At 37.7% G+C, this 13,877-nt stretch overlaps 1 protein-coding gene across 3 annotated transcripts in view; it reads left to right on the top strand.

Moving 5' to 3' along the window:
* The window catches only part of CDK14 (cyclin dependent kinase 14), a 485,190-nt gene that overhangs the window by 143,832 nt on the left and 327,481 nt on the right, over window positions 1–13,877 (top strand). For all 3 annotated transcript variants that reach the window (XM_036429493.2, XM_036429494.2, XM_045578458.1), the window contains one exon: window positions 10,626–10,705. In XM_036429493.2, the coding sequence (XP_036285386.1) occupies window positions 10,626–10,705 (80 nt within the window). The remainder of the gene's footprint in view (window positions 1–10,625; window positions 10,706–13,877) is intronic.

The following is a 13,877-nucleotide window of genomic DNA, read 5'->3' as shown; positions in this document are numbered from 1 at the left end:
CCCAAAAAGAAAACACTAGCTTTCTATTCTGATTATCACACAAACTTGATGTGTGTGTGTGTGTGTGTGTGTGTGTGTGTGTGTGTGCATACATATGTATCTTTATTGGAATTGGGTTGAGGATAATTTGAACTCTGAATACCCTAGACTTAATGGCTCTCCAGGGTTGCTTTAATTGTTTTGTCCTGCTGTTCCAAACTTCGTTTAATCTTGTATGACTATGTTTGCATGGAAAAATGCAAGATCTCTGTGATTCACGGTACTTGGCAATGAATATTTGGGTACTGCTCAGTCTCATGGTGAATCAGGGATGTACTTCCTGTTGTAACTCACTTAACTTTTGGAGATAGTCTTTTTCCTGAAAGTAGACACTTAACTTCTCTTTTATGATGCTAAGCATGTTTGCCTATACTAGGAAAGAAGGAACATTCATAAACCTGTTAGAGAACTGGGAACTGGGAAGCTTGAAATGTTATGGTTGACCATCAGACTTGATTGTCTTTTCTTTAATCTCAGCTTAGGTGTTGACTCATTCTGATTGTGATATTGTAATTAGGCTTTTTATAAAGAAAATTTTGAAAGAGTGGATTTGATTTTTGTGTTTAGATACAGTATGAAGTATAGTATGTAAAAATTTGGCAGAATATATAGATGCCTTTCTACTTATCGTGGGATTACATATCAGTAAATTCATCATAAGTATAAAATATTTTAGGTTGAAAATACATTTAATACACCTAACCTACAAAACATCATAGCTTAGCTATCCTACTTTAAAGTGATCACAACACTTACATTAGCCTATAGTTGGCAAAATCATCTCACTGCCACAGCATCACTAAAGAGTATTCTAGTACATATGGCTAGCCTGGGAAGAGATAAAAATTCAGAATTTGAAGTATGGTTTCTAATGAATACATATCACTTTTGCACTATCATAAAAGTCAAAAATTAAGTTGCACCTTATAAGCTGGGGCCCATCTGGTATAAGTAACCTAAGAGAGGGGAAACAGTAATAGCATCATCCAGAAGTACACCCATTCCTTTCCTGCTTTTGTGAAGCCTTTTCTATGGGAAAAAGCTACTGGAGATAAAAATGTACCTGAAGTGGCAACTTGACCTCAGAAGGAGAAAATTTGATTTCTCTAGAAATGTAACAGGCAGCTGTTTCAAAGAACTCACATGTTTCTCCCGACAAGTGTGCTTGAAAGGGGGGCTAGGGAAAAACAAAACCAAAAATAACCCCAACCTCTTTTTTAAAAAAAATTCTAACCTGAGGTTATCTCTTTATTGATTTTGTTTAGAGGGAGGGAGGTAGGGAGGGGAAGAGAGAGAGAGAGAGAGAGAGAGAGAGAGAGAGAGAGAGAGAGAGAGAGAGAGAGAGAGAGACACCAGTTGCCCTCTATATGTGCCCCACCAGGGATCAAACCTGCAACCTTTTCATGTACGGGATGATGCTTCAACCAACAGAGCCACCCACTCATGGCACCCCAAATCCTTTTTTTTCTTTATCCTTACACCATCTCTTAATTCTTAGTTTTCAGTGTGATGGGTGCTTGCATATTTAGGGATATAGATTGTTGTATGTTATGGATGAAAACATCTAGAACTAACACAGTACATTTCAAATCTCACCATGTGAAATATCAAACTGTGAAAACTACTCATTGTAGAATACATTTTCTTTTCTTTTTTTATGGAACCCTCCCCTCTCATCAAATACACTTGGCCCTTCTCAAGTACTTCCAGGAGTATATATACCCAGCTACCTTCCAACCGTGGTGTCCTGGCATCTTTCCCATGCTTTGTGCCTACTCTTGGTGTTAACATTCTTTGTCTTAGATAACTTTGCCTTACTTTTAAAAATAATCTTACATCTGTTATTCATGCATTTTAGTTGTTCAATCCTTTGTTATTTCCTCTTTGGCAAGTAATTTCCTCAAGGGCTGCATGCATGTGACTAATTGGTTTACCCAGAATGGGAGGATTTAAGTCTGGGACCTATGAACCAGGAGGTCATGGTTCAATTCCCCATCTGAGCACATTCCTGGGTTTCTGGCTTAATACCCAGTAGGGAGATTGTAAGAAGCAGTTGATCAATGATTCTCTCTCATCATTGATGTTTCTGTCTCTCTTGTCATCTCCCTACCTCCTTCCCAAATCAATAAAAACATATTAAAAACTACCACCACTGCCACCTTCCTCCCCACTCCTACTGATGATTTTGATTAGCAAAATGGTGTTATTCAAGTTCTATCATTTCTTCATTGTTACACACTATTTCTCTATCTAAAAGCATAATATGCAAATTGACCTGACAGTGGAACGACTGGTTGGCTATGATGTGCACTAACCATCAGGGGGCAGATGCTCAATGCAGGAGCTGCTCCCAGCCCACAGACCAACCTCTCTACATGGCAGGATCTGATTTCCCAATGGGGAACCGGGAACTGGGAACTGGGAACTGGGAACTGGGAACCGGGGCGGCTGTTGGCAGTTGGGGAAGATCAGCCCTGATTGTAGGCCAAGCCTAGGGACCCTACCCATGCACAAATTTTGTGCATTGGGCTTCTAGTGCATCTATAAAGAGAAACTTTCACATATCAACAACCTGATATAACTGGGATATAGTGTATATGAAAATATAGGAAAGAAAGGTAAATGTTTGATATGTTCTCTATATTTAACAGTTGTTAAACTAATGAGATGATTCTGTAGCACCCTCTAAATATAACTAGTGAGTTTTCTTAAAGTTTCATTATAAACTTCTGGACTTAAACATTTTTTTTAGTCATAATATTTCTTCTTCTTATTTTTTTTTATTGATTAAGGTATTGTATATGTGTCCTTATCCCCCATTGCCCTCACGCCCCCCACTCATGCCCTCAACCCCCTGGTGTCTATGTCCACTGGTTAGGCTTATATGCATGCATACACGTCCTTAGGTTGATCTTTTTGATACCTTTCTATCACAGCTATTATTTTTGTGAGACTCAAATTACCCCATCGATGAAAGGGAGCCTTCTGCCTCCCTTTGACACATTTAAGCCTCTTTGTAGTTTGCATTTTGTCTGTCTCCCTGGTGAGATATAAGTGCAGGGACCAGCCATGTCTGTGTTCCTCCCAATTGTTCCTCCCAATTCCAAACAGAATCATAGTCTCTCACTGAATATTTGTTGAATAAGGGGCAGGATATTAACAAGTCAATGAAGGTCTGTTTTGTAGAAGAATATTTAGTTTAGTCTTTGTGGAGTCCGAACTTCAATCAGAAAATGGAAATTAAAGGAAGAAACTTTTGGCTCAATGAAATGAAGAACTAAATGATTTGGGAGTGTTCTAGGGGAATTTGAATTTCATCAGAGTCTTCTGGGGGCTACTTTTTTTTCTAGTCAGTGAGAAGATTAAGATAGAAAATCAAGCCTGGAAGGCTCTTTTTGTCTGCTCAGAAGTCTGAATGATCACTAATATTTCTTTACTTGAAAGATAATGGACTCTCAAATTCTTCATTGACAGATTTTATTTTTGGGAGGGAAAAGTGTTGGCTGGTTTAAAATGGTTGAAATGTACATAATTCTGTTTTCTCCCATAAACATTGTATGTCACTCTAATTTTATGCTTCAAACTGTCATGAGCTTCTAAAACATTGGTAGTGATGAATTAATGCTTTAGCAGTCATGATTTCTTTTATATGTCATAATTGTTTGAGCATACCCTTTCTCATCGTATTAAATCTTCAGACTTTTTGTACTGTTGGGCACATCCTAATAAATAGCCATTACACTATTTTCTTATTAATCTTTGGGTGTTAAATTTAGCAGAAATAATATTAGTTCCCTTCCACTTCTCTCTAAAGTATTTTGGTAACAATTAGGATGAGGTGTACTTGCTGACAACTTACCTTGAAATTCTAATTTATTTTCTGAGAATAAAATATAATAATAGCTCTTTTAGGATATTTCAGAATAGCAAAGGTTAAATAGCACAGGAATGATTTTCATTTACATTTGAATAAAAATGAATTTTATGGGGATAGCAAGGCTATGGATACTTCTTTATTTTTGAAGTGTATATGTAATACAGGATGATTAGCATTTTAACTTGTGCCTTAAGAAAGAATTAATAAAAGAGGTGCTAATAGTAAAGCCTTTAAAATATTATAATGACTTTGCCAAAAAATTATAAATTTGGCCCAAAGTATTGCTTTTGATATACCCCATCTTGTCATTATCACTCCCCTAGTAATATCTACTTTTTCTTCTATTGCTTCTAAACTAAGGCAGTAAGGAAACAAAAGCATTGTATCTGCCTCAACTCAGTATTATTTTTCTTAGCAGTTTCTCTTGAGACAGAATCATAATGGAAGAGTGAGGGAGAATATATTAAATTTCCCAGAGTATATTAAATTTCCTTTAGGTGTATTGACTTAATTTCCTTTATATCCTCCAGACATAATTTCTTCTCAGTGTTAGCACATGGACACTGTTTTCAGAGGTGACCTGGATAATATTTGTAATTTTGTTTTATTATACTGCTATCCTATTAATTTCAGGTAACTAATGAAATATAAAATCTTCAGGCTTTCCCTTGAGAATTGCTCTCCTGTAGTGACATGCTCTTTGTGCATCATTCTTTGAACCTGGGGAATTTACCTTGAGCTAATCTGAGAGGTTTCCTTTGCAGGTGTCACAAAATGTGAATGAACAAATGAGGAAATGCACGCAAAAATGAGTAGGCTGTTGGTCGACAGAGCTTCCCTCTCACAAGAGAATTGCATTATTTACAGACGTAGGGTGCATGGAGTTCTGAAGTTGGCATGGATGTGTATTTGTGATTAGGACCGTTCTGAGAGCTGGATCCACTGGCTCTGCTGGGACACCCAGTGTCCCATCTCTGGGTGGACAGTCCCGTGCACATGCGCATGCGGGCATTTCCCAGGCTCTCAGTTCCTCTTGCTGCACTTGACAGCTCGTCCAGTTTGACAGACAGACTCCAGCAGTGAGTCATTCATCCTGAAGTGAGCCTCACAGTGAGACCGAGCTGGGAATGGCAGCTGTTGGAAGAATTAGAGAATCAAGAAAATCTCTGAAATGAAAATGGCTTCCTATAGAGCTTTGAACAATTAGACACAAACTTGTCAGTTTTCTGTAACAGAATGTTCTGTGGTGATAGCAACACAATTTAAGGCATTTCTTTTTAGCCATGTTATTTACCTGATTTATGTCTCGGTTGCCAATCAAGCCTTGATTGCCTTCTGTTCATTAGCTTTTGATGTAATTAATAAGACTTGTTAAAGAGGAATCTTCCATGTTTTCCTGTAAACAGCTCTAATTTATTGGTTCAATTTGAATTTTGTTAATGATTCTGAAGAACTTAAGACAGTGTTTGAAGCCTGTGTTTTTAATCTTCAATAAAATAGCTTAAACCAACAGGTAATTATTAGGTACAATGTTTAGTTTATTTTTCATACAGCCTTCTTCTTTTTAATAATTAGTATTTTGTTAAAGTAGTAACTTGGAATTTCAGCTCATACTAAAGTTTAAAGAAATATATGCACCAAAGATTGAACATTAGAAAATTCGTGATTTTCCCTCCAGAAGTACCTTTTCCAAAAGTGGGCCCAGTGACTTAACAATGTTACTGGATTTTAGAACTGAGGGATTCAGTAGGTGATGAGAGTCTAGACATGTAGAGAAAAACTTAATTAAAAAAAAAGCAAGTCATAGTTACTCTTAGATTAAAGAGCAATTTGATAACCAATATGATTCTTAGCGGGAAACCCATCAAGCAGTTGGAGAAGAGGAAGATACCATGGTCTGGGCTTGTCTTATTAAAGGATAGTGAGAGTTTTGAAACATGTCTGTTGGATTCAAAAATGTTAATTAACAAAGCATTCTATAAATTCTAAAACTTTAAGGAAATGAAAAATTTCCATATCTGCATGCATCAAAAACAAAGAGACTGCATCTTTAATTTGAAAAAAGAAAACATGAAAGATGTGAAAACTTTTTAAAAATGTGAGATTTCTGAAAAATTTTAAAGCAATAATTTTTTCTTTGGATAAATCTGACCTGTAACATTGCATAAGTTTATGGTGTACAGCCTGTTGCTTTGATATATTTATCTATTGCAATATGATTGCTGATGTAGTGATATTTATCACATTATATAATTACAGTACAGTGTTATTGTCTATATTCATTATACTGGGCAATGTTTGTTACTTAATACAAGTTTGTACTCTTAAAAACCATCACTCTTTTTTTTTACATTTTTTTATTAAATTATTATCTGTGTACATATTTTAACATTAGCCCCCCCCCATACATACCCTCCCTCCCCAGAGTTTTATGTCCATTGGTTGTACTTATATGCATGTATACAAGTCCTTCGGTTGATCTATTATCTCCCCCAGATCTCCCTACCCTACCTGCTGTAATTTGACAGTCTGCTTGTTGCTTTACTGTCTCTATATCTATCTTTTGGTTCATCAGTTTACAATGTTCTTTATTATCCATAAATGAGTGAGGTCATGTGGTATTTCTCTTTCATTGATTGGCTTATTTCACCCAGCATGATGTTCTCCAATTCCATCCAGAAAAACCATCACTCTTATCTATCACCCTCCCCTTAACCCTCTATTAGCCACCATTTTACTCTTTTATTATGGGTGTAACTTTTTTAGATTTCACATATAAGTGATACTCTACAGTACTTGCATTTTTCTGTTTGATTTATCTCACTTAGAATAATATGTTCAAGGTCCATCCATGTTTTTGCAAATGGAAGATGTCTTTCTTCCTCATGCCCTAATAGTATTCTGTTGTGTCTATGTACCACTTCTTTTTTATCCTTTCATTCATTGATGTGCATTTGGGTTGTTCCTATGTCTTGGCTATTGTGAATGATGCTATGATAAACATGAAAGTGCATTTATGTTGTCGAAATCTTTTCATTTCCTTCGGGTACATATCCAGAAGTGGAAATTACTGGATCATATGGTATATTTATTTTTAATATTTTGAGGAACCTCCATATTGTTTTCATAGTGGTTGAACAATATACATCCCGTCTATAAGGTATAAAGGTTCCTTTTTTGCCACATTCTGTCTGGCTCCCATTGTCTCTGGTCTTTTTGATGATAGGCATTCTAACATGTGTGAGGAGACATCTTGTCATTTTGATTTGTATTTCCCTGATGATTTGTGATGTTGAGCAATGATTTTTACACTTTATTATTGAGTTAATTTGCAGGTATAAGGAAGGAAATATCAGTATATTAACATTATTAGTATTTATTCAGTAAAATATTTCAAGAGTCTATTCTGTTCCAGGAAATTTTAGGCACTGGGCACATGACGGTGAACAAAACAGAAAAATTTCCTTCTCTCCCAGAGCTAATAATCTGGTACAAATCTTAATTTTATATGGTGTAACACAACATTTCACTGTTTCTAACTATTGTGATGATCATAACTATAATGAACTAATACTTGAAGGTTTAATTCATGGAGAATTATGCTTCAGAATCAGAATCCCATTAACCTGGATCTTGTTCTTCTTTTTAATCCTCACCCAAGGATATGCTTATTGATTTTAGAGAAAGGGTAAAGGAGGGAATGGAGGGAGAGGGAGAGAGAGACAGATATTGATATTGACTGACTACCTTCTGTATGTGCCTGACTTGGGATAGAACCCACAACCTTGGTATGTGCCATGACCAGGAATCAAATACAAAAGCTTGCAGTATACAGAACCATGCTCCAACCATCTGAGCCACAGCAGTCAGGGCTGCATCTTGTTCCTTTATGCAGTTATCATAGAAAATACGTTAAAAATTTTTTTCACTACAGAAATAATGCACATACCAATAATGAATGCACTAGGAGATTAAAGGTGCTCCATTTTTAGCTGTATTTAAAATGAATTTTGGCTCAATTAAAGGTTTAATCTCTTTTCAGTGAATTACAAGACAGTCAAAGCTTCATGGTCTGAGAGTGTGGTTAATTGTATAACCTTCAAAAACATGAATTCCCTGCATCCCAGAATTCAGTTCATGATACATATAAGTTAACAATCTCAAGGGATATGGGGAAGCTTTGTGGGAAGAAGGTTGTGTGTGTGTTTTATGGGTGAGGGGAATATATTAGCAAATGAGGGGAAAATTCCAAGCAGTTCCTGGAATCAGTTACTGCCTCCTCGGGGAGCTAGCGATGAACTCAACTGGGCTGAGAAAAATCTGTGCAGCTGTCAGCGCTGACTGCATCCCACCCCAAAGCCCTGCCGAAGGTCTCCCTTTGTCCTAAAGGACAGAGTGGAGAGCACAAGGTGCATTCTCCAGTTGAACCGCATGTGCATATTAACGTTCTGCCTGCACCTGGGTACCTGGAGCACAGTTAGGGTGAGAACGCTTAAGTAATGCTCTCAGAGAGGAGATGTGCAGGGCAGAAAAGCAGCAGGTCTGACCTTCCAGCTGAAACACAAGGAGAAATAAACACCAGGTAGATGTCACATCATGGGACCTTATAAGATCTCCTTATTTGATTACTGTAACCCATAATGTATTTCTACAGTGAGCTTCATGAGGCATGCCAATAGAATAGTTTGGCTTTGATAAATGCCTTGGCCTTTTGAGTTTCATGTCTGTGGCAGCTTTTTGAGCAAAAACAATATCTAATGGATTCAGCTCTTTAAAAAGAGAAACTCAAATTCTTTATTTCAGACTCAATTCTCCTTCTCTAGTTCCATAACCTTGAAAGATTTTTTGCTGCAATTTAAATTGCAATGAAAATCCATTTTTCATCTATCAGATTGGCAAATTTAAGGGTTGATAACATAGGCTAGGGGGAGGGGGAAGGAAACAGGAGCTCTCATCCTTTGCTGTAGGAAATGCAAATTGGTATAGACTTCATGCAGGATAATTTCCCAACATTCATAAGAATTAGAATTTAGAAAGGCATATAATTTTGATCTTGCAATTTTATTTTTAGGAATTTACCTTACAGACCTCTTTTTACATAGATGAAATTACATGTCCAGGAATATTTATTGCATCATTGTTTTAGTAGCAAAAAGTTGGGAACCTGCCAAGTGCCCATCAGTAGGGATTGAATTATTGAAAATAAATATATATATATCAGTCATGCAAAGGAACACCCTGTAGTTTTTAAAAAAACAAGATATAGTTTCCATGAATTTGTTAACTGATAAAAACTATACTATATGCATACTACCATTTGTATATGTATATGTATTCTATGCATATGTGTGTGATTTAATGTGTGTGTGTGTGTGTGTGTGTGTGTGTGTGTGTATGTATACATACATATATGGTGGAAAAAAGTAGATTTACGGTTGTGAGTACCTGAAACAGAGTTTATATATTTTTTAAAATCCTCACCAGAGAATGTTTTTACTGATTTTAGAGTGAGAGAATCATTCATGTATGAAAGAAGCATCAATCAGTTGCTGCTCATATGTGCCCCCACCAGGGTTTGAACTTGGAATTTAGGTATGTGCCTTGACCAGAAATCCAGCCAGCCACCTTTTGGTGCATGGGGTGACACTCCAACCAAATGAACCACACTGGCCAGGGCCAGAGTTTATTATTGTATTGTTATTTACTATTTCCCACATGAGCAATTGTAAGCTTACTTTTGCCGTGTGTGTGTGTGTGTGTGTGTGTGTGTGTGTGTGTGTGTGTGTGTCTGTGTGTAATGGTAAGTGGTAACCTCAGAGAATGGGAGCTAGGTGGCTGTGAGGGAGGGTACATCAAATACTTTCTTGTACCTTATAGAATTTTTAGTGTGTGCATGTTTTACCTATTTTATTTAACAAAATATGCTGCTAGGTGCAGTAAAGGTAGAAAGTAGAACATTTAACTGGAAGACTAATATAGGTAGACATGTCTTTGCTAACAGAATTGACTGGATAAAAGTGATTGGTCTTGTATAACCGTGTAATAGTGAAATATTCATAATTTTTATTTTAATGATGCACTGTATTATAAAACACAAACAGACCAAATATAACTTCAGGATTCTCTAGTAAGAAAAAAATTGTGGAAGGGAGAAATGGTTGATTTTGACATGAAGGGAGAGAAGGAGGAAGAGGTGGGGGAGGAAGGGAGGGTTAGAAGGAAGGAAGGAAAAGGAAGGGAAGGAGGGGAAGACAGAAGTGGGAATTTGTCCTTGGGAATTGAGTGACCTCAGTTTAGGACTGAAGATGAAGACTTTTCAGCAAATGAAACAAAGGAGCTACTGGAGAAAAAAAAGAGAAAGCTATTTTGACTACTTGATTTTTATTTAATCTGGGAGTAATCGATAAAGCATGGTGATTTTATTAGGCATTAATTTCGGGAAGGAAGGAACATGGAGTGAATCAGAAAACTTCAGTTAAATGTTGGACTGTGCAAATGTGAATATTTAAAATGGAGTACTTAAAGTGAATATTTATGATGATGATACAGAATTCCCAGCCTTCCTGGAATTAATCATGTTGTGGCGGCGTAATTGAGTCACTGACATTTTCAGTGCAGAAATATAAATTGTAAGGAAGAAAATTAGAACCGTAACAGGAGCAGATTTTCAAGAATTTGCTTCTCATTTTTTCTTTCATTTTTTTTCCAGGGTAAATGGGAAGTTGGTGGCCCTGAAGGTGATCAGGCTGCAAGAAGAAGAAGGTACACCTTTTACCGCTATCAGGGAAGGTAGGCATTTTCTCTTGTTACCTTTGCTTTTGTGTTTGCATGATATCCGGAGCTGTTTAAATATTGTGTACCTCTGACTATGCTGAGTTTTTAAATTATATGGTTATATCTCTTACTGGAATGTGTAAACTGAAATTTAAAGGCAGTACCTCTTGCAGTTGTATCCAGTCATGTTAATAAAATGAGACCATCCTGCTGCATACGCAGGTGTGGGAGTCAAACAGACGGCTGTGTATTGAAGATGCGATGATCACTAGCTGACTGAGGAATTTTGTATTTCTGACTTGGTTTGCAGAGTTCCTAAGGAACATATTAATCTAGCATTGCTCTGTAGTCATGACTTTTAAGGAAAATCTTTAAAAATGACGGATCAGCCCTCGCTGGGTGGCTCCATTGGTTGGAGCATCTCCCTTGTACCAAAAGGTTGTGGGTTCAATTCTCGATCAGGTTGTGGGTTTGATCCCCAGTCAGGGCTGTGTGCAGGAGGCAACAGATTGATGTTTCTGTATCTCTCTCTCTCTCTCTCTCTCTCTCTCTCTCTCTCTCTCTCTCTCTCTCTCTCTCCCCCTCCCTCCCTCCCTCCCTCCCTCCCTCCCTCCCTCCCTCCCTCCCTCCCTCTCCCTCTCCCCCTACCTCTCCCTGTCTCTCTGTCTCTCCCCTTCTCCATCTCCCTCTCTCTAAATATATTCTCCGGTGAGGACTAAAATAAAGTTTTTAAAAAAAGGGTGGATCATACTATCTTATTACTAATTTGTATTCTTTCTTGATTTCTTTGTTCTGTCCCTTACTACATTTTCTGCTGCTTTTTCTTACTGACTTATAGATACCCTTTATATATGAACATCATTTATGTTGTACTTTCTTCTATTCTGACACTTTCCTAAAAATTCCTTTTACAGTGTAGTTACTTGTTACATATAAGTTTAAATTTTTATTAAATACTGTTGCTCTTTTGCTTTATTACTTCCTGCATAGTATTTCTACACCAAAATTACAAAATATCTTTTATTAGGAGGAACTTTTAAGTTCAGTTTCAGTATTAATAGCTTTACCTCGACAACATGTTTGAAAGTACAAATCACCTTTACATAAAACTTCAGCTTATTTTTGTACTGAAGGAAACACAGCTACTTTTCAGCTGATCTGCAATGAGGTATAAATATCATTTATGTATAGATATATATTTGAAATCCTTTGTTAAATATTTGAAATTATGTGTGTACACAGACCCTATTATCTACGGCTTTCATTTAATTGTACTAGTTGTTATATAAAGAGTGTTTTGGGTCTGATGAGATTGAAAACCACTGGCTGACATCCTCAGTGAGTTCCAGTCGAGCTCTGGAGAGGCAAGGTTAAGAGTGCTACTGAATTTGCTTATGCTAGACCCTGAAAGTTAGGTAGTAGGACAGTGACCAAGAGATGCCAGGCCAAGAGAGAAGCAGGAGGAAAATGAAACTGGGAGGCAGCCTGCTCCCTGGAGTTAACCAACCTAACCTTGCTGTTGGCGCCTGTTAAGAGATATTACCGGATCCAGTTGTGATAGTCAGGCCCATCAATGGGAAGTTCAAGGAAGAAGCAGGTAGGGTCTGTGGGAGTTGTGGATGAGCTATCTGTTTATACTGCCTGCATATGAGGCAAGGCCCGTGGGCACATGGTAAGTCTTGAGATAAACTTAGAAACTGGCCCTAGGATTCAGTTCTGTTGTAGAATGCAGGGCTGGCTCTGTTGCTGCGACCTTGTTTTGTGGATGGAGAGCCTCTGAAGACTTTTGAGCTGAATGCATGAGAAAGATAAATCTGACATTAGGATATAATATAGTTTAGGTCAGAAGGAACTGGGAGGCTGATAGATCAATCCTTCAAAGTAGTGCAGATTTGAAATTATGAGAGCCCAGGTTTACTTGAAAGCAGTGTCAAAAATGATGGGTAGAGAAAGAATTGTCAGAGCTAGGTGAATTATTGGTTATAGATGACTTGAGGGGAAATATCAATGGTTTTGAGTTTGAGTGAAAAATACGATGCCAGAGGGAGAAATAGTTTGTGATTGCCTGGAGGACTGTTTTTAACACTCCACACTGTGAAGCGGCTGTTATCCAATTTCATCGTCACATTAGCCATTGCAGGTTCTTTTTGGTATAGAATTTACATTGGTTATAGAATCTATATCATAAATATAGAATGGAGGCTCAGAGAGGTTAGATGACTAGTCCAGGGAGTTGCATCTTGTACCTAGCTGTTTTTAGATCAAAACAGTGTCATGCTAACTTCGAGGGGTAATTGATTTGGGTCTTAGGCATTTTGAGTTCATTCATGAGACACTACACTGAGTGGCCAGATTATTATGATCTCTGAGTGCAAAATAATCTGGCCACTCAGTGTGAGTGTGTGTGTGTGTGTGTGTGTGTGTGTGTGTGTGTGTGTGTATGTGTGTGTGTGTATTTGAGGCCTGGTGAATGAATTCATGCATGGGTGGGGTCCAGCCAGCCTGGCCAGGGGGAGGGGACATGGGCGGTTGGCTGGCCTGCCTGCTGGTCGAACTCCTGGTTGAGGGGACAATTTGCATATTAGCCTTTTATTTTATAGGATATACACTGAGTGGCCAGATTATTATGCATTCAGAGATCATAATAATCTGGCCACTCAGTGTATATGACAGTGTCTTGTTGGTGATGTGGGAGCATAGCTGACAAAAGTTCAGCCTAAATAGCATCTGTTTATCATGGTTCTTAATAAGCTGAACAGGTATGTTTTTGTGGGAGAGAACTCGGAGTGAAGTCAGGGAGTTAACTTGCAGGGCAGTGTAGTGAGTTAGAAAGCCATGGATATTGGAAAGCTGGGTGTTGATCCTGATTTTGTTTTTTATCACCGTACGATATAAGTAAGGCAAGTCACCCCTGTTGGTTTGCTGGGACTGTAACAAAGTACCACGAATGGAGTGGCTAAAACAACAGAATTTTATCATCTCACGGATCTGGAGTCTATAAGTTCAAGGTCAGGATTTTAGGGCCCTCTTTCTAGGGGCCAGGAGGGAAGGATCTGTTTCAAGCCTCTCTCTTTGGATTATACTGCAGATGGCCGTCTTCTCCTTTGTTCTCACATCATTTCCCCTCTCTACCTGCCTGTGTCCAAATGTCCTTTTCTTATAAGGACACCAGTCAGAATGGATTAGG

This window comes from Pipistrellus kuhlii, unplaced genomic scaffold (genome assembly GCF_014108245.1).
Source record: "Pipistrellus kuhlii isolate mPipKuh1 unplaced genomic scaffold, mPipKuh1.p scaffold_m20_p_10, whole genome shotgun sequence".
NCBI classification, from domain to species: Eukaryota; Metazoa; Chordata; class Mammalia; order Chiroptera; family Vespertilionidae; genus Pipistrellus; species Pipistrellus kuhlii.
Note: the sequence above shows the minus strand (reverse complement) of the source record. Positions and strands in the feature narration are given on the sequence as shown.